Here is a 21,040-nt window from a genome sequence, read left to right as displayed (position 1 = left end):
TTACGTAACTCAAGTTTGTAGCCTGCTGCTGCTCCCTGACCTTTTACATCACGCCCCCTCTCTTTCAGAATCACCCACCCAGAGACCTCTAGGAATGAGTGCAGCTGTTAGTTCACTACTGTCTGACAGACTCCATCGTGCTTCTTGTTGCTGCACGCCCAGACGCTGTACTGGATTTTGCATTTCCAGTCAGGCTGATGAGGGAGCAGGATCAAGTGGAATGACTTTTCACCCATTAGGAAGAGCTTATCTCATTCTTCCAGAAATAGCAACGTGATAAAATGCAAGCCGGGAGAAAACAAGACCTGACCAGCTAGGCGGACTCATTGTCAGGCCTTATCGCGTCAATCGCTGCGCTTGTTTGTTCTCACTTCATGTGCACGGCTTTCATTTGAGAGGCTGCACGAGCATAAGGGGGCGAGATGGAGATCATTTCTCCTTCTAATTCAGGTGATACAGAGAGGTTAGCTGAGGATGAGGCCGAGCGTGTAACCGGACACGAAGGTTATATAAGGGAACTTTTTCTTTGCGAGGAGAGTGCGACGGTCTCTCTGTGTGGGCGCAAATGTCTTTTTCCAGTTCGCCAAATTCTTTTTGTTCACCGTCAACCCATAACAGTCTCTTCATTATCTCAGCCAATCACAGTTTGTTTTTGAGAGGTTTTGAGTTTACTATTTCCTCTATTTTTCTTGTGCATTTTTTTTTGTCACCAAATCCCCACACAAACATTGTTGTTTTGTCTCTTTGCCTTTACCTACTTCCTCTTTTAGCCTTCTCTTTATTTACCAGTTGCCACTCCCATCATTCTCTCTGCCAAACTGCCTCAGATAGCCTGGTCCTGTCCTCATTTATCCTTCTGCCCACTACAGTGACTGAATTCTGGAGACTCCGAGCTGCTCTGTTTTTTCTTCTCAACAGGGGGAGCTGCGGACGTTTCTCAGCAACAGGCAGCGCTGTCCCAGTTTCCTTAACTTAAGTTGCACGATTCTTGGGCTCAAGCCAGCTATCAGGCAGCAGTTACATAAGAGCCAAAAGCATTTTTTTCCCCTCTGTTTTCCTGGAATTTTAAAGTCTCCACTGATGTGTGATCTCCAGTGGTAATTGGAAATAAAAGCACATCAGACACGTCTTCCAGGAGACAGTAGGATTGCTGGAGCTCAAGTTATGTTAGACGGACTGCCACAAGAAAATTAAAATCTTAACTTGGGTAGTAATGAGCACACGGTACAGGGCCAGCTTTCTACTCCTGGTAAACTTATATAAATATTTAAAAAAATAAAAAATAAAAACATAATATAGCTCCATCTAATCCTATGTAGGTTTATTCTTTTAGTTCTAATATTCTTAATAGAGAGATGGTTTGAAAACTGACTCTCCAGAGAAAGTGCAACAGATTTTCCTGGTCACTGAGACCATCTGACCCTTGCTGCCACTATTTACTGCAAGTGTTCACAGTGCCATTGTGTTTATTTGCCAGGCCTCGCCTCTGTAGTCATTTTAATCACACATTCTGGAAACCTTAAAAATGCTGGCAATTATAGGGTCGGGCTGTCCTTATGGTCAGATTTCGATGCACGTGTTAGTTTTTGAAGTATATTAAGAGAAGTTAGTTTTGCTACTAACTAGCTGCTGAATATAACTTAAGTTGCATGATGTGTGATGCATCACCGTTCTTCTGTGGAAGTCAGTGTGTTGACATTAAAGGAGGCTTGATGCAGGGAAATTCCTGTCCAGTTGCACAATTAATCAGCATAAAGCAGCATGACTGGTAACCCAGTCATGACAGAGAGAGACAGAGACGTATGCCCATGTTTGGTTGTGTATTTGTTATTTAGTCCTTTTTTCTTGCATTATCTGCAGTGAGATGTTTCGTGTGTGTGTGTGTATAGACTTTTAATTTTTTAAATAGCCGTTCACAGAAAATAATCATCTACTGAATAGGCTAGCATTAGCACTTTATTTTGTTTTAACTCATTTGAGGTAAATGTCTCTAAAGCGTCTCTGTATAATTATGCCATCAAAGTATTCAGTGTTTTACTATGTGGTAGGAAATTATTAGAATTTCTGTTATTTTTTTATTTATTCTTTTTTACTCTTTCTCTCTCTCTGAATTTATTATGTATCTGTTGTTTTGGGTTGGTTTCATTACTTTGGGATATGTATTGAAAATAAGTTCTCTGACCATGCAATACATACATTTACTGTTCAAACAGCTAGCATGGGAAAAGTTTGGTAATGTTTTACTTTTTTAAATTTATTTCTTTTTTTTATTAATTTATTTTTAGGAAATTTTCCAATTGCAACAATATGATTGTAACAATATGATTGTAACGATATGATGGTAGTCAAACCAAGCATATTATGACAGTGGTTTGAAAACATGCTCAGTCATAAATATCTCTTGTTGTTTCTTTATATCCTTAGAAGAATCAAAGTGTGCATATTTGCTTCTGCCATCTTTGGTTTGTAATGTTATTATCATTTTATTAAGAGGGAACCACAGAATGCCAAACACACCAGTGTTGCTTTAATAACCAGCAGTCTGTGGTGAGGTGGGGGCAACTGAGCTTTTGCTGTTTTGCTGCGATGTGGTAATGCTGCTTATCACTCATGCTCTGTCATCAAGCAAACCCCATGAAAACTAAAATGAGAAACACTTAAAAAAACCAAAAAACCAAACACTTCACCATAGCATCATTTTGTGTCTGCTTTCTCTGCTCCTAGCTCTTTGCACATTGATGATGAATCATTGACGTTACTGGTAATAGAAAGTTTTGCTTTTGGAAGCTGCTCTTGGAGGGTGAAGTGACCTAACTAATCCGACTACTTCTAACCCCAACTAACTGCGTCCTTTTATTTCCAATCAGCTGGCACCTCCACCTGAGCCCGAAATCCCGGCCGAGGTGTGTTTTACTCATATTGGCCCGTTGCCCACTAACATGCGTCACTACTGACCATCACTCATACTCATGATCAGCCACCATCCTGTATTATTTGTGCTGTGCGTTTTCCAGATCCTTATTTAAACAAAGAAAAGTCACAACCTTTTCTTATGCATTTCCACTTTCATCTCCACCCCCCGCCCGTCCTGCATCACCCCTCTGCCACTGCTGCTTCTGTGGAACTTGCTACATATGTGCCCTTGTTTGCATACAGTCTTCCGCTTCTCTACTCATCCTTTCCTCCCTCCCTCCGTCATTTCTCCCATCCGCTCATCTGTCCTTCTAGCTCTTTGATGAAAGTCCAATTCACTGACCTCCTTTCATTGGGGTTGCTGTAAGGGTGGAGTGGGGGTTGGAGTCATGGGTGAGGTGTTTTTCCATGCCAGATTGGTGCTTACAGTGTGTGTCAGTAGCTCACTGCTCTGTTATGTAACCTGAAGTGTTTCTTTTCTCATGGCTCATGGCTTGTTTCTTTCCCTCCAGCAGTCTATCATTCTTTTATGTAAATAATTTAGGCACTTTTTCCACTGTGAGCGTAAAGTAATGAGGGAGGTAGTCTGACAAATGGTTATAATTTTAGATTTTAAAAATGTAAGATTTTTACTTCAAAAACTTCTTGAAGGTGTTAAAAAAAAGCATGTCAGTCCTCCTCTGCATGAAGCCCTGCACGCCTTTGACTCGACCTCACATCTTCCCTGACACAACCACTTCCCTCTTAACTGCATGATCAATTTTGCACCCAGTTTCCTGCATGCTTGTAAAGTAACTAATTTGCACTGTATTGACACCCTATTTTTGTTTTCCCCAACTTTCCTTTCCAACCTTTTTTTTTCTTTCTTATTTTAATGCTTTCTGCTAACTCACCTCACCTTTAAGGAGCTTGATCCCAACCAGCCGCTGAAGCAACTGGAGGATCAAAGGAGGGTAGGTAAAGAGTTTGGTTTGCTGTGGTCTGGCACAGGCCTGCATCTTACTTACTGACTGACTGATTGTGATGCCCTCACTGTTGCACTGCTGCTACAGCATGGCTCACTCACTCCCCTCCCAGTTATGACACAAAACATGTGACAGAGATCAGCCAGGAAACACTAATGTGGGTTCTCAGTCTGCGCTTTGTGTTTGCTACAGACTGACACAGAGGTGACACACTGCTGTGATTTACATACAAGGCCGAGGGTTAATGAATATGTTGAGACCGAGAAAGTGCACAATGTCAACTCTGAACATCACTGACTGAGGTCAGAGTGCAAGGATCAAATAAAAAGTGTGTGTGTGTGTGCTCTATTTTTTTCCCAGGTGGACATCTTGATAAGATTAATCTTTATTTAATTTTTTTTCTCTTTCTTTTTATGTTTTGTTTTACTTGCACAAAAGTTCAAGGCACGTGTATGGCCATAAAATGCCATAAAACACCAAGGTGACATGAAAAACCAAAAGGAAACCTTTCAAGTGAAGCGAGGAGATTTCAGAAATTCATTTTACAAAATGAAGTTTCATTTTTGGTTTATGTGGAACCTTGTAACCCTTTATGGCTTTATGTTGTGGCTTTGTCTATGTAGGACATACTACTATGAGTGCAATTCTGTATCAATTTGATAGTCTTGTGTCAGCATAGTAACTCTGGGTTCAAGTTCCATTTCTATAGCAGAAATAGATGTTCATCTCCTAACATTCATTTTCCTGATAGGGAGAGGCTCTGCGGCAGATTTTGGTCAATCGATACTATGGTAATATCAAAGCTGGCCAGAGGAGAGATAGCCTTACAACCTTCAGTAACGGCCCACTCACGCCTGGAGCGCAAGGGAAATCACCTACAGGTTTGTGTAACGATGCACTACGTGTCTGTGTGTCTACATGGTTATGCTGTAAAGATAAGATGAAATGAAATGATTTACTTGGGGAAGGTGGGACAGCGCTGCACACACAACATAAAAATTAGATCCCTAATAGTTTTTAGTGTGCCAGCTATAATATATGACAGCTAGCTAGAAACACATGAAAAATTTCAGCTTCAGTTGTGCAATTATGGAAATGTGTTTTTTTTAAAAAAAGTTAAATAATTGGGTAGAGCTATTAAATATGTTTTCAGCTCCTGTAATGAAATCTTTCAACCATTGCAGTCTGCTTCAGCTATTTATCTCCATCTATCGCTGCATAGCTCCATCTAGTTCTATTAAACCATCTGTTTTGATAGCTGCAGTCATTACAGTTCCATTAGGAAATAATTATTTATATCCAAGTCAAACCATGTGTGCAGAAGCATCTGTAAAAGTAATTTTTACTCATTTTTTTTTATTCAGATTTTTTTTAAACAAATTAAGCTGCTTAAAAATTACTGTTTTGATGAATTACATGGGAAAATACAGTAACAATGCTCACAGAGTTTTAACCTAATTACAAATAAATAAGTAAATTGATCATAGACTAATCTGACCACATTTTGTTTGTCAGTATTCAAAATAACTTTACCCAGAAAGACTTTCTCTCTCCCCTTCCTTTTTTTTATTACTCAGTATTTTTTAAATAGGTTAATTGCTACTTATTACAACCAGATGTTCATGTACATAAATGAAATGTTATCAAATGTATCTTCTTAAGGAGGAAAACTTTTAACTTTGGCAATAATAAAAGAGTTTGTGTCATTTAACTCTTTAGAGTAATTGGTTTTTGTCAACAGTCTAAATTATTTACAAATTTGCAACAAAGTATTTACTGATTATTGTACATTCCTTATAATGCTGGAAATATTTCTGTTATTTGCACAGATTACAAGGAAAAGTGAGTGAGTGACAGTTTCCAGTGGGTAGCAGTCAACACAGCGTGCTTCGAGCATTGTGTTGGAACATACTTTGTAAATGTTGTATTTTAAACTCAGCGCCCACATTCACAGTCATTTACCTGATAGACGCTGTGCATTTACTTGAAAATAGTAAAGGACAACACGGCAAATGATGAATCTGTAATGAATTTTGAAATTGACGTTTACCACTGTCTTAAGTCTTCAGTGTTTAGGAACTGAAGAGACTCATTGCTGTAGTACTGAAAGTGATTTCAGGTGCTCAGGCTGTCTTGGTCCTCCGTTGTCATACTGCTTCGGATTTTTTGTGAAGCAGTGGAAACGGGTAGGCTGAACTGTGGCTCTTTGACTTTGGATACATTTTATAGGTTGAGAATGTGGGTTGGCATTATGTTGCCAAAAAAAGCAAGCGCTTAACTGAAAAGGCCATCATCTGAATGTTAGCATATTTTAAAAAAACTGTTTATTAGGTCAAATTAAAGCCATCAAGGTCATCTTCTGCTGCCACTCTGGACCACTCTGAGCTTTGCTTATTTTTTCATTGCATCTGTCTGCTTGCACTTGTTCCACTGCCATGCCTGTTTCTTCTCCACTGTGGCTAAATAGTGAGCCTTAAACTTGAATTTCATTTCTGGAAAATGGACATAGTTACAGGGAGGCAAATCTGGTGAGTAAGGCAAGTGGTGAACGACATTTGGGGCAAGGAAGTTGCAGTAAAACTCTTCTTGGCTGTCTGAAATTCTGCTTCTGGTTAAGCTTCTGACCAGTGGGCCTAATTAGTAAAAATATAGTTATCCACTTCACCTTAGAGTGGCCTAAATGACAGAGAAAAAGCAGCAGTACCTCTGGAACTGTCATATGTGTATACATAATTTATTTTTTTTACTTACCGTAACAATAAATAAATAAATAAATAACCTTTTTTTTTTCTGGTCCATTTAAAAAAATAAAAAAAGTACATATAATTTATTGTAATATATACTGCTGGCATCAGATTTGAAAATGCCTCAATTTGCCTCAATGAAACTGAATAAAATGTCCCTTTATCAACATTTAATATTTTGCCATTTTAATATTTGCAAAGAAATATACAGTAGAGTATAAAGGATTTGCAAATGTGTCCTTAGTTATTTATCAAGGGTCTCACCAAATCAGGAATTTGTACAGGAAACGGTTAAAGTGGTGTTTTTATCCCCCCTCGCTCTTTTTGCTTACATGAGATTGACATTCATAAATTTTATAGATTATTCGTAAGTGACATTTACCCATTCCAGTGAGTCACGCCGTGTCTCTCATCAGCGATGACTCATATTTGGTCTATAATGCTTTAGAAGGCATGGAAAAAAAAAAGATCTTATTCACAGCTGTGGCCTTACACTGCTTTAAGCCCTTGGACCTGGGGGGCTCTGCTATTGAGCATACTGGCTCTGTCTCCCGCATAACGCAGGTCGTGTTGTTGCCAGGCGACCAAAGAGCCAAGCTCCATCTAGAATGGGATGTGTTGTTGATTCAGTGACTCGCCCAGCCAGAGACGGCTCTGATGGGTGCTGTTATCTCACCAGTTCTTCTCTTTCTGGCTGTGGTAGGCAGCAGTAGGAGTTAAAGTACCTCAGTGGATTAGAGACACATCTAACGTGCTTTTTATTATTTTTTTTTTTTTTGAGTGTGTGGTGGCTGAAAAGACACCTGTGGCTTATTACATGACTCAAAATCGCCTTACTTCCTCCTTACCAAATAGTATCTTAAATAAAATGAACCAAACTGAATCAACCACATTAGATTTTTTTTAAATATAATTATTAGGACTTTCCCAAATGTCATTGTGATTTTAGCTATATTTATAAGCTAAATGCACAGCACTGTCCACCGTGTCCACCTTTTAAAAACACACAAAAAAGATACAAATCCTGAAATTAAAAAAGCAAATACCTGCGCAACCAACAAATATCCAAACAAGGACTCAAAGAGCGCAAACCTCTGCCACAGTAGAGGACCCGAGCTTGAGGGATAAACCGCCCGCAGGGGCGTGCTGGGTGTTATATATATATATATATATATATATATATATATATATATATATATATATATATATATATATATATATATATATATATATATATATATATATATATATATATATATATATATATATATATATATATATATATATATATATATATATATATATATATATATACACACATTAGTGGTGCAACGGATCAAAAATCTCACGGTTCGGATCGGATCACGGTTTTAAAGTCACGGATCGGATCAATTTTCGGATCAGCAAAAATAGAAAAAAAAGACAAAAATTCTACTTGCCGTTTACTTATTTAAGTATTTTTTGTCTATTAAAAAACATTCAACTGAAGACTCATTCCACGCACTTATATAAAAACAAATGAAGGTGCAATATGGACATTATGGAACATTCTGGGCGGCCATAAACAACCAGATGAGTCTGTTCAGTGACAGGTTGCTTCTCCCAAAGTCAAGGACCAGCAGACTTAAAAAGTCCTTTGTCCCACACGCCATCAAACTGTTTAACTCCTGGCTGGAGGGGAAACGGGGACAGAGGAGGGGGGAACAAGTAAGCTGTAGTGCCTTTTCACTGTGCAATAGTTTTTGTTAATATCCAACGGTGCAATAGACTCACAATACTTGAAATGTGCCGTTCCCTTGTATTCTTATTCCTATTTATTCTATCTATCCCTTTTGTATACTCTGTATTTATAAATGTGTAAACATGGTATATTTCTGCTCACATTCTGCAACTTCTGTCGGTGCTGTGTTACTGGAAACTGAATTTCCCGGAGGAACCCACCCGAGAAATAAATAAAGTTTCATCTAATCTAATGTAATCTATAGGGCAGTGCAGGGCTTTGTATCTACCGCTCCGCTGTGATATAACGAGCGGTCACGGTCACGTGGCTTTCCGTTGCCTTGGAGCTCCACCCATTTGTAGTTAGAGCAACAGAAGATGCCTGGGACAGTTCAGCCATAACTTTAAACTTCTCCTGCTCATACATGCTTGGAACGATCTTGTCACTGAAGTGGACGCGCAACGAGATATCATAGCGTGGCTCAAGCACGTTCATCACAGTTTAAACCTTGTTTTGCACAACAGACAACGGCCTCCCCTGCAGCTAAACACCCCATTAGCTTTTAGCTTTAGCCCGGTCGGACTGGGCAGCAAAGGGCTGCTTAAATGCCGCAAACTCCTCTGCTCAGCTACTTGGACCGCTAGCGCTGACCATAACTACCGCTTGACAGACTGACGACGCGCACCATACGCATACTTTTTTTTTTTTCTTTTTCGAATCTTCGGATCACGTGCGTACCGAACCGTGGAGTGGGATCGGTTCGGATTTCGGATAAACCGTGATCCGTTGCACCCCTTATATATATATATATATATATATATATATATATATATATATATATATATATATATATATATATATATATATATATATATATATATATATATATACACAAAGTGCAGTATTAGCAATTTTACCCTTTAGATCAATCTATTGACCTTGAAGGAGACGGTCAGAGGTCAAATATGACATGATGTATATATGTTGACAATACACAAGAAGAAGTAAGTTATAAGGCTTTTTTTGTTTTTGCCCAATCGCTCATTAAGTTGACCTTGAATACCTTGGTGGGGCTAAAAACTTTTATTCGATTGTTTACCTGACCCCACTCTACACCCCTACAAAGTTTTAGCAGACTTCAGTCAAAACTTTTTAAGCTGTCATGTTTACAGACATAATGTCAGAATGATGTTCACACTACTGAAAACATAATGTCCTTGGTAGAGGTAATAAGGGTATAACCCAGTGTTTATAGTGTCTCTCTGGTTATTCAGGTTGGTCTGAAGGCCAGCAGTAAACTGTTTTGCGTATGCACTAAATACCTGATACTAACAGTCACAGTAATCCACCTGTATTCATGTTTGATATCCCACTTTACTTGTTAGTTGAGCTAGTTTACAGAGTTCCTAAATAAATGCTGCACTAAATGTTCCATTTCACTCAGTGTCTAGATAAAGCTGCTGCTCTTTGTACTTTGATGGAAACAGTGAAGGAGAATGATCGGACTTCTGACTTCTTTGCCCCTAGTTGTCAGCTCTGGGGTCGGAGGTCGAGGGGAGCTGAGCTTAGCGGAGGTCCAGTGTCACCTGGACAAAGAAGGGGCTTCTGATCTGGTCATTGACCTCATCATGAACGCCACCAGCGATCGGATTTTCCAAGAGAGCATATTATTAGCCATTGCACTCCTGGAGGGTGGAAACACAGTCATTCAGGTAAGTGGGGGGGGAGTGGGTCACAGGGTTCACAAGTAAAAGTTCAACACTTACAAGTCTAACCAGCAATCAAATGCACTGAAGCCTTTCCCTATACAGAGGCATGAGCAGAATCTCAATAAGATGCTATCTCATGTGTTCACCCGCAATGTTAAGAATTTAAGTCAGTGCTGTTCTGCTGCTGTCAACTTAAAAAAACTGAGACTAAAGATGCCTTCAGGAAAAGGGCGCATATTTGGTGTCAGAGTATCCGCCTGGCTGTATTTTAAAAGCTCGACTTCACAACAATGCAGAAAGCATGTTACTGTCACATTTTCTATGTTTATAAAAAAAAAAAAAAAAAAAAAAAAGCTCAGGCAAAGAACTAGAAAGGAAGATGAACAGTAGTCTGCTGGGAGATGTCCGAGCTGTGCAGCCAAGCACGTCATCACCTCTCTACTGTCAGGCAGGGGTTGCTACGGCAACACTAACTCTTTGCAAACCTCACAGAAAGCAGGTTGAGAGTGGAGACAACCAATGTGTACTATTGCATTATTTCAGCCTTGCAGTGTGTCTGTATGTCTGTGTGTCTTTGCATGTGTGTGTGTGTGTGTTTGTATGTGCATGCTGCTCATAAGCTGTCTATCAGAATATTCTGGTTTTGTGGTTTATGCATGTGTGCTCTAGTATTTGTGTTGCATAAACAAGGCTGTTGCATAATAGCCTCCTATTTGCATAGTATCGTTACCTGACAAGGCCTGACTTTGTATGCAAAGGCTCTCACATGACTCCTGTTACAAAAGCTGCTGCCTCTCTCTGTGTCTAGGTGAATAATACACAGAGCCACAGCCCCAGTCCTTCTAACAGACTCCTATCTGGGTCATGTTTTGCTCCTTTTAAGAGGGCAATGAAAGGTGTGATCCTTAAAGGCCTCGAAAGAGAGCCGTTAAATTTCATACAGTCTTTGCTGCTACCTTTGGAAAGACCTGTAGCCTTCTTTAGGATTGCTTTTGTAACTTTTTAAAATCTGGGCATGATTAAAAAGCTTGATGTCCACTACTGAAAGCAGTCTGTAGCTTACTTTTGTTGCTTTAACTGCAGCTTTCAGTGAGTCTCTTGTGCACATTACAACTGTAGAAGCAGTTTTGAGCCGCTAGTAAATGTATACATTTCTACCTGTGACACCTAGTGTGACGAGGCCTACACTTGCTGGTACAGAAGCACCTCAAAGTGAACTTGATAAGCAAAGCAGTTCATGATCTTAAATAAGAACATTTTTATCAAGTAAGGTCCTGTTTTTGAGTTAATGTGTTTTTCTGCTTCCTTGGAATGATGCTGGGACAAGTAAGCTTTGTTGAGGAGTCATGTATGATCCAAAGTTAATTTACAGCATATCAGCAGATGCATCACATTTTCCTGTCTTACACAACGATTGGTTGCCTGCCCTTCTTTTAAGACAGAAGGGTTCTTGTTGTCTAAATGAAAAGCAGGACAACAACATGGCCCCAGATTTCTCCAAGAAGGCTTCTTGTTTGTTTTCTAGGTAATCCAGGTTTGTAGCCTAGCCAATGGAATTTCTAGAAAATAAATAAATGAAAGAGGGAGAGAGACCCAGAGAGAGAGCACGCTTCCTTTGCTTCAGAAAGGGTTCACACAGGGCCCAGAGCTCTGTGCTAGCTGGACTTGATATCACAACCCTGAGAGAAGGAGTCAATGTGTTAGTAAAGACAGAAAGAAATGGGTCATAGCACAGTCCTACCTGTCTTTTCTCTTACCCAGGCGTGTCTGTCTGATGAAAATAGAGCTTTAGAAACTGGAGATCTGAAACATCATGCTTTCACAGAGTCATGGGAATCCAATCTAGGCCTGTCAAGATATGCCACCTTTCTTTTAGTAACACCTAGGACTCACTGATGTCACCGATGCACCTCATCAAACACGCAACTATTGGTAGATGAACAAAAGATGTTTTTGATGCATTGTCAGTACATTTTTAAGCCTTTTTGTATCTACTTATCTACATATCTACCCAAAGGGCAAAACTGTCACCAGTAAGTAAGTCAACCCCGCATGTGTTCATACTCATGTTCAGCAGTCACGTAGTAGGCGTCTCACTATGTTGGTCTAAGTGAGAATAAGATCTTCACTTTCAATTACATAAAGTAACAACATTTATTTTAAGTAAACAAAATCTGCCAACTTTACTTCTGTAAATTTTGGCTGACAGTAAAATGACACGCTGCCTGTCTTGTGCAGCATACATGCTGTAGGTCTAACATTCCTTTTTGACCTACATAATCTCATATTATGACCAAAACCTGCACGGCTCACCTTGGACAGGATAACATGTTGCGTGACACGTATGCTCGTGCCCTCCAGGTGGTTCAGAGATGAGCAGTAAAACACTGTGACAGCCCCTGAGTAATTTTCAGCATGCACACAGCAAAACTAGAGTGATCATAAAACCTCACTCGTGCTTACTCAAATGTACACTCCATAAACACATGCACGCAGCCATACTGCAGGTTATACTTAGAGACTATAAAGCTTATTTGACAAACAGCCTTAGAGTTAGTGGGAGTGTGTGTCTATGTGTTATGTAAGAGACGAAGTGTAAAGTCTCTGCTTCTCCGAGCCCACCATCCATCTTGTGATCGCTGTCATCATGACCTCAGATCCCTAACTGTCACAGGCACGAACAGGTGCGACTGCTCTTACTCAATAGGCTTGTTGTGGCACACCGCTGCCCTCAGCCCCCTCCAAGTGTGATTTACCCCCTCCCGCCTCTCCTCGGTTCAGTTTCACTTCACAGCTACCTCTTGGAAAGCTTTAAAAAGATTCTGCAAAGTGAGTTTCCAGGCATCGGTGCCCTCAGCATACCAGCTCTCGTTTAACTGCGGCGTGGGCAAGGAAATTACTGTTTAGATCCCAGTTTATAGTTTATGAAAGTCCAATTATTTCAGTCCTGCCATGTGTACCTTTTTCTTTCAATCATTACTTACTGAAGTCACTGCATGCATTTTTAGACTCTGTGTGGATGGTTGCTCGTGCAGATTTCTGAGAAAATGCAATCACGTGTAGATTGCTTTGATTTAAACCTGCTATCTGGCTGTCTTGTTATAGCTTCAAAGAGCAGATCTCTGTGGATACCAGCTGGGCGGTGGCAGAGTACGCAACTGGAGCCCTCCAATAAGCACAGAGATGGCTTTGTCACTCACCAAGGTGTCAGGCTGCAAAGGCGGGAGATGGATAAAAAGAAAGGGAGAGCTGGTGGTATAAACAGGCCTTACATAACTGGCTCGTGTTGATGCCAGAAGCTGGGGTAGCAGCTGACGGGAAATGGAGGGAAAAGTAGAAGTGCAGAATAATCAGACAGGAGGGTCTGCTGTGCTGTCCTATTGATTCTGTAAGATAGGAGGAAGATTTCAAGTCAACCTAAAGCAGCAGGATCAAAACTGCTCCCAAGGAGGCTTATTGGCTCTTTAGTGGGAGACGTAGAGGGTTTAAACTGCCTCAGATGGCAAAGCAGAGACTCACTAGGTGATGGCAGTTTTCTCTACAGAATGACTCAGCAGTCAGCAAAGAAGCTGCAGCTAGGCACATTCTTCAAAGGGTTATAAAAGTTGTAACCGGGACTTTTTTTAAAAGTTAAAATCTTTCAATTCTATCTCATCGTGGCACACGATAGCTAGCTCTGCTCTCTCTCTGCTAGGAAGTAAGCCACAATGTGGCAGTTAGCATGTGGTTGGACCTGTACTCTTACTCTCCGACTGCTTCCCAAGTACACAGATAAGACAAAACTTGAGTTCACACCCACCTAATATACTGTTTGCTCCACCTTCAACAAGCTGTAGCTACTCAGCACCGATAACCAGATCTAAAGCCTTATTGTTTATGAGGTCCTACAATCCAGCAATAAAGATGCGATCCATGCCAAAGTGTTGCAGTACAAGTGTAAGAAAGGATTTAAGTCTTTATACAAACCCATTTCATTGTCTAGGTGTATCCTTGAAGATTTATTAGTGTTGCTAATTTAGCCTGCAACATGTGTATAAATGATTATCTGAGTTAGGCTTGAGATCCTGTCATATTGAAGGAAATTGGACTCACTTATTGAGTAAATTGCCATCTAACAATGCTGATTTAATAAGTACATCTTCCTGTCAGCTACAGAGCTGTAGAGTTGCTTAGCAAAACAGCCTTTAACTTCTAAAAAAATGGAAATATCTAACAAAGGAGTGTGAGTAAGCAACTTACGCTGTCTTTTGACAGTTTTTAATGTTTTTAACATGACACAGATGTCCAACGCTGACTGTGTGCAGACAGGAAAACAGCTGCTGCTTGCTGTTCAGTAAAAATAACAAGCAAGTGTTGACAAAATAATTTTCTTCACATTAGTGGAGAAATTGAGTTTTTATGGCCGCAGTCATGAGTTCTGTTTAATATAGTTATCTTGTAAAGCTGCTGTCCTGGAGCTGTTGTTGGGAGAAGTATGCCTGCTTGCATAAGTCTGACTTTTAATCAGATCACTATCAGTGAATGACCCTTGTCAACAACACGATGCTAACGGCTTGAAAAAGGAACTGTTGCATAAAGGAAGGGAGGGAAACAACTTAATACACTCAGTGCTCAGCTCCTCTCGGGATTTGAGTCAGGTGATTTTTGCAGAAAGATGTCTCAATAGTTGTCTTGATTTTCTGCGCATATGTTGCTTATCTCATGCAGCGTAATGCACTGCTGATGTTGTACTGTTTCTATGCTTTGCTCCTTTTTTCTCAAACTTAACTGAGTTTAGCTAAACCTGGAGAGAGTCTTATGTAACAGACTTTGAAAGCTGCCCCAGAATCTCAGTACGTGATAATTCCTGCTTGCATCAACCCCACCTCCCACTTTCGGACCCTTTCTCCACCTCCCTCTCACACCACACGCTCACTTCGTGCCGCTCTGGCAGTGAAAAGTAGGGCAGGGTTTTCCTCTCTTCCTCTCCCGCTCCCATTTTCTTTCTCCCTCCACTGCTCGCCCTCTGCGGCTGATGTAACAGTGTTGGCGCTCTGTGCCCTCACTGTAACCACTCAGCTGATTACAGGTCTTATGTAAGGAGGGATTGTTGAGAGGAAAATGGGACAGAACATATGAGCCTGTTGCAGAAAAACAACAGCTCCATGTAACAGGGCTTTCAAGTCAGATTGGCCTTTGTGTAGCTGTAGGTCGCAGAATATTTCCTTTGCTCCAGTATGAGTAAGAGGTTTGTGAGGAAAATGTCTCGTGTTTCATATTTGAATGCTTATAAAAGCAAAAATTCATTGCTTTTTTGCTGTTAAACAAATGCACTCAGCACGAGTGAGCCCTATTCTATGAACACGTTTATACAGCTGTGTGCATTTTCCTGCTTACATGTACGCTCGTGTGAAGTACAGGTTGCAGGACAGGTTGTGTAGTTGCTTCTTTTGGTGTGTGCATGTTTTTAAATGTGGCTACATGCTAATCCCAGAACTCGTCTTCGTTTCTGCCCTTGGTCATATACTTGTGCATGTTAAGACCCATCTGAGTACTCTGGGTGCCAGAAGCAAGTTCTGATAAGGGGCAGAGAGCAGATAGTGTAAAATCAGGTGAGCCTTTAGAGCATGTTTTCCTGGCACTGTGAGAGCAGGATTATATAACTAATTCTCACTAAACCTCTGGCTAACAGTGCTGCAGAACAATTAGCAGAGACAATGATAAGAAATGCCTATAAGAGATTAAAATGTGTTTAAAATATTGGTGTAAATGCTGATTTTTATGTAAACACTATAAGGTAATGAAAAACCTATAAGGATATTGTCTGAGCGACTCGTATTATTTTATTTCTTTCTTTTGTGTCTCCACCCCAGAGGTCATTTTTACATCGTTTAACGGGAGACAACAAGTCTGAGAAATTCTTTAAAGTGTTTTATGAGCGGATGAAGCTGGCCCAGCAGGAGATCAAAGCCACTGTGACTGTCAATACCAGTGACCTGGGCAGCAAGAAAAAGGACGAGGAACCACCAGACAAAGACACACCGGCACGCAAGAAAGGTCAGCGGACAAGTGTTGGCGTTACCAACATAACAATAGGCTAGAGAAGGAAGTGTTTGACTGCATTTTCAAATAAGTCACACATGACACCATCAAACTGGAAAAGCAAACCTCTGCTGCACTCTTCGTACGAGGCAGTAAATCCGTTTCTTCATTATTAATTATACTCGTGTACAAAAATATTATTTATTATTTACCACATGTATCATTTCTACATATCTCTGTATGTGTAAATGATAGCAAGGATCAGTATATAAATTCTTAACTTGTCAAATGAACAGTCATTGTAACCGTTGTCTTGTCCAATGGTCTGTGGTGTTTGACTGCCTCTTCTTTACCTGTGGTTAGTGAAAGATATGCCGGTAGTGGCGATGGTGACTGAGGAAGTGAAGGAGCAGCTAGTTGAGGCCTCTGCGGTCACCAAGAAGGCTTACACAACTTATCGTCGTGAGGCCGAAGCCGAAGAGCACCAAGCTGCAGCCGATGGCTCTCCTGTCCCAACTGCTGATAAGAGCCAGGAAGAGGGCGAGATGAGCGTTACCATCACTATCATGCAGCCCATCTTGCGCCTCATGCAGCTGCTGTGTGAGAACCACAACAGAGATCTGCAGGTCAGCCATCATCAGACCAGCTTGTGACTATAAGTCCTTTATTTGTATATACGACACTTACTCATCATGCCCTTTGCTGCTAAAGTATTTATACCTACACTCTATATCCATACTCCATACTGGTACTCAGGTTTCTGCACTCTACTTATCGTATTATTTATCATATTATTTTATTACTTGTTATTCTGTTTGTTTAAAAAAATAATAATTTTTATTACTTTTTTAAAAAAAAAATCTGTTTCTTCATTATTTTGTTCTTTTCGCTCAGTGACCGTGTGTACATAATTTTGTTCCACCTCATGTTAACATGATGCGAATGACAATAAAGCTCCTTGAATCCTTGAATATATATAGGCTGCCATGGGCTGATGGGAGCAAGGTTAACTTTTTCTGTCCCGTGTTCTGAATTTCAGTCATCACACCATCTTATACAGAAATGAAACTGTTGAAAATAGGCACCAGTTGCAGAACTTCCTGACGCAGTCTTGTATGTGCTGGTCTGGTTTCACTATGATGAGTGTGCTCGTGTTTGGTAGTGGCTAGCTCCGGCAGCCCAGACAGAAAACTTCCTGCTTGCACTGATTCTTGCACTCCAAACTGGGACAGGCCTTCATTAAATGCTGGTTGGCTCTGTGCTGTCTCTCCCGTTCTGAACCTGTGTGGGAGCCAGATATTGATTTACCGCTAGCCTCACTGCACAGATGATCAGTTCACTGAGATGTTTGTGTTCTTTCCAAAGACGTCACTGCAGTAATTGTCTTGCTGCCGTATACAGTAGGTTTGGAAAAGCCATCACGACTTTTTATATTTAGTTCTCACGTCAGTGAGAAAGAGAAAATGGTTTAGATTACCTAAGTAGAGGAATTTCTCTTCTGCCAACCATCTCTGCAGATTCCGACACCCTCGTGAATCATCTCACATTAAGTCTCTTGGTTTTACCTCATGCCACATACATTTTAATTTTGTGACTAACTGTTAACAAAGTGTTTATGTTTCCCTACAGGGGCTATTAAAGTTTTTGATGAGACGAGTCCAAGTAAAGAAAGAGATTCCATGTTGAGTGTTTATTTTCATGTTGTCCTTCTGTAGAACTTTCTACGCAATCAGAATAACAAGAACAACTATAATCTGGTGTGTGAGACTCTTCAGTTCTTGGACTGCATCTGTGGCAGCACCACAGGAGGACTGGGGCTTCTGGGACTTTACATCAATGAGAAGAATGTAGGACTCATCAACCAGACTGTGGAGAGCCTTACTGAATACTGCCAAGGCCCCTGCCACGAGAACCAGGTAAAACACTGTACGCCTGTGTGCAAGATGAGCCTTTTATATTCTGTAGCTATCAAATCGATGTCCGGCTTTGATCGTGATGTTAGTTTTGTTTGAGTTCTCTGTAGTCAGGGATGTGTCGGGCTCTTGTCTTTCCTAAGCACGCTAACACCAGCCTACTCCGGGTAGGACGCCTCTGTTTGTTCTTTGGCATAGGTTAGTAGTCTTCTCACATGATGGTGGCATCCTCTGTTCCTGCCGCTGCGAGGTCATTTTTATAACAAGTGTGAAACTGGCATGACTAAACAAGCAACTGGCTAAATACAGTCACTGTTTGAACTGATTCCAGTTCCTTTACACAGTGCCAGAGGGGCATTGCCAGACTAAATACAGCGTTTTGTTCACAAAGAGAGAATAAACGGGAACAAGTGCTGGAATTCTTTTGATTTGTGCTTTGCATGTTCTGTTTGTAAAATTGTATCAAGTCACTCCAAACCATTTGGCTTCCACACTTTTATTGTTCATTTCTGAGGTGTGGTACATGTTTGACAGCTCGTGTGATTTATTTATTATGTGAAGCCTCCGAAACTTGGCCAGTATTTATGATATGTGACCTGCCTTGTCACTACCTTACTGTGCCAGGAATGAAAACCTGAGGGCAATCTGATCGGTGTGAGTCAGGCTTCAAATGAAATATGGAACGAAGTTGTTTTGTTTTTGTTTGTTTGTTTTTTTTTATGCCCCTTTTTTCTGTCATCCCACCTGTTTTCTCCAGGATCTTGATCGTACCCACCCTCTGCCCATGACGCTCTCAGAAAAGTGATTCTTAATCTCAGTAGTTTCACTTCCTGGTTAAATAAAGATTAAGAAATTTAATTGAGTGTTTTATAACACTGCGTGAAATTTACAGTCCCTGAAATTAGAGTGAGAATTCCTTCAAAGAACATATGAGATGTAAATAATGTTGCCACTCTCGCCTTTAGAATAGTGCTGGTTGTTTTCTAGATACCACCTGATAGATGGTTCCAGATTTCTTGGATAACTTACTGTTGTTTCCTGTTCTTGTAATTCTACTTTGTTAATGAATACATAATCTGTTGAGAGACCCGGTTAATGTTGTCTTTGAAGTTGGCACCTTATAACTGGCTGTAGGTTTGTGACAGCTGTCCCATTACATGAAGGAATTTGTCATGCACTATCAAATTTGCCATTTCAGACAAAAACCCCTCCAATTCGTCCATCTCGCACTTATTAAAATCTTTATCTGTAAGTGTGCATAAGTACAAATAATAGATGCAGAAAAAAGAGAAGAGCTTGATTTACAGGAAAATGGATCAGACTCTTATCTTATTACTGCTAAAGAAAAAAAAATCTGGTCTGCTGTCCTGCTGGTTTTACTGATTATATCATGAAAAACACCAACAGCAGAGATTAAGCATTATTTTTAACCCAGAACTACTGTCAATCTTGTGTTTTGCCATTTCTTTTTCTTTTCTCCTTAGAACTGCATTGCCACACATGAGTGCAATGGCATTGACATCATCATTGCTCTCATCCTGAATGACATCAACCCCCTTGGCAAGAAGAGGATGGATCTGGTGTTGGAACTCAAAGTGAGTGTTCTGAAGTGGTGTGATACTTTTAGTAATCTGTCTAAAGGTGTTATTTGATTTGATTATGCAGCTGTTATATGTCTGTAGGAGAAGTAATGTGGTAGTTGTGTCATTAGACAGTGTCAAAAGCTTTAGATACAACATTCAAATTCATGGAATTGCAGTTTCACTGACAGTAGCTGAAAGTAGAACCCCTCAAAATCATTACAGGAAAATCTCGAGAGAGTGTTGACTGGAAGTAGACAGGGCAGCACGGGTTTTTCCTGTGCTCCATCACAAATTGCATAAGTAAAGCGTGACAAAGAACACTTGCATTTGATTTACTGTCTCTGGAAGTCTGGAATGCTGACAATCAGGTAAAAAAGCCAATCTGTCTCTTGTCATCTTTTGCCCAGAATAATGCCTCCAAGCTGCTTCTCGCAATTATGGAGAGTCGCCATGACAGCGAGAATGCCGAGAGGATACTGTATAACATGAGACCTAAAGAGCTGGTATGTGTGTAATGCAAACAGTTGCATAGTAACAAGCAGGTGCTGTTATGACAGTCATTTTTTTTCTGCAGGTGGAGGTGATCAAAAAGGCCTACATGCAGGGAGAGATAGAGGTTGAGGAGCCGCAGGAGGATGAGGATGGAGAGGAGGAGCATTCCGCCTCTCCACGCAATGTTGGTCATAACATCTACATCTTGGCACATCAAGTAAGCCGCTATAAAATAGGTGTGGAAAGGGGAACACACCATGAGCAAATAAGACCAGTGGATTTCCAGTAACTCCTGAAAACACATGATACCTTTCATTTTATAATCATCTCCTCTTTGAAAGCTTTCAGGCTGTGGGCTGCTCAGTAACAGAGGGCCTGTTTATACAATCAATTAGTGGAATGACGGTAATTATGGGGCTAAACAGCCCCACCCTGCAGCCTTGCTGGTGAATGAAAGCTGATGCATTCAAACAAAGGAAAAGTAGCACGTAGAGTTAACGTAGCTTCTAAATACGAGCAGTGTTGCCCAACCTTTTTGACATGCTGGAATTAACACTTGTGACGACTGTCTGTCAATCATCTGTTTTTAGTTAGCCCGCCACAACAAGGAGCTGCAAGCTATGTTAAAGCCAGGAGGGACATATGGCGAGGGCGACGAGGCCCTGGAGTTCTATGCTAAACACACCGCTCAGATTGAGGTCAGTGTTTGGCTCCATGTCGTAAATAAACTCCGCTAATGTTCACCTGCTGCCGTCTGTCTTGTATTTTATTTTCAATTCATCACTTTCCCACAGTTTTATTTCTGGATGAGCTCTATCTAACATCTCTGTTGCAAAATGCCAGTGTTGGTTTAAGGGGACTGTGACATGTTTTGGCCTAACTATTGACTTGAAGCATGTGATGCTTTTTTTTTCTTGGCTTGTTTTTGTGTTTCTTTGTGTCGCGTGACAGAATGACGAGTGCCTTTGGCATGTTTGCTC

The 21,040-nt window shown here is 40.5% G+C and overlaps 1 protein-coding gene across 14 annotated transcripts in view; it reads left to right on the top strand.

Annotated features, from left to right (window-relative positions):
• The window catches only part of itpr1b (inositol 1,4,5-trisphosphate receptor, type 1b), an 81,638-nt gene that overhangs the window by 37,032 nt on the left and 23,566 nt on the right, over positions 1-21,040 (top strand). For 7 of the 14 annotated variants that reach the window (XM_063474734.1, XM_063474742.1, XM_063474739.1 and 4 more), the window contains 11 exons: positions 2,868-2,903; positions 3,819-3,866; positions 4,630-4,759; positions 9,870-10,054; positions 15,904-16,087; positions 16,436-16,698; positions 17,788-17,988; positions 19,470-19,580; positions 19,976-20,071; positions 20,143-20,277; positions 20,651-20,758. In XM_063474734.1, the coding sequence (XP_063330804.1) occupies positions 2,868-2,903; positions 3,819-3,866; positions 4,630-4,759; positions 9,870-10,054; positions 15,904-16,087; positions 16,436-16,698; positions 17,788-17,988; positions 19,470-19,580; positions 19,976-20,071; positions 20,143-20,277; positions 20,651-20,758 (1,497 nt within the window). The remainder of the gene's footprint in view (positions 1-2,867; positions 2,904-3,818; positions 3,867-4,629; positions 4,760-9,869; positions 10,055-15,903; positions 16,088-16,435; positions 16,699-17,787; positions 17,989-19,469; positions 19,581-19,975; positions 20,072-20,142; positions 20,278-20,650; positions 20,759-21,040) is intronic. The other 7 variants (XM_063474747.1, XM_063474745.1, XM_063474744.1 and 4 more) reach the window with 2 other exon arrangements.

Source organism: Pelmatolapia mariae, linkage group LG5, assembly GCF_036321145.2.
Source record: "Pelmatolapia mariae isolate MD_Pm_ZW linkage group LG5, Pm_UMD_F_2, whole genome shotgun sequence".
Lineage (NCBI taxonomy): Eukaryota > Metazoa > Chordata > Actinopteri > Cichliformes > Cichlidae > Pelmatolapia > Pelmatolapia mariae.
Note: the sequence above shows the minus strand (reverse complement) of the source record. Positions and strands in the feature narration are given on the sequence as shown.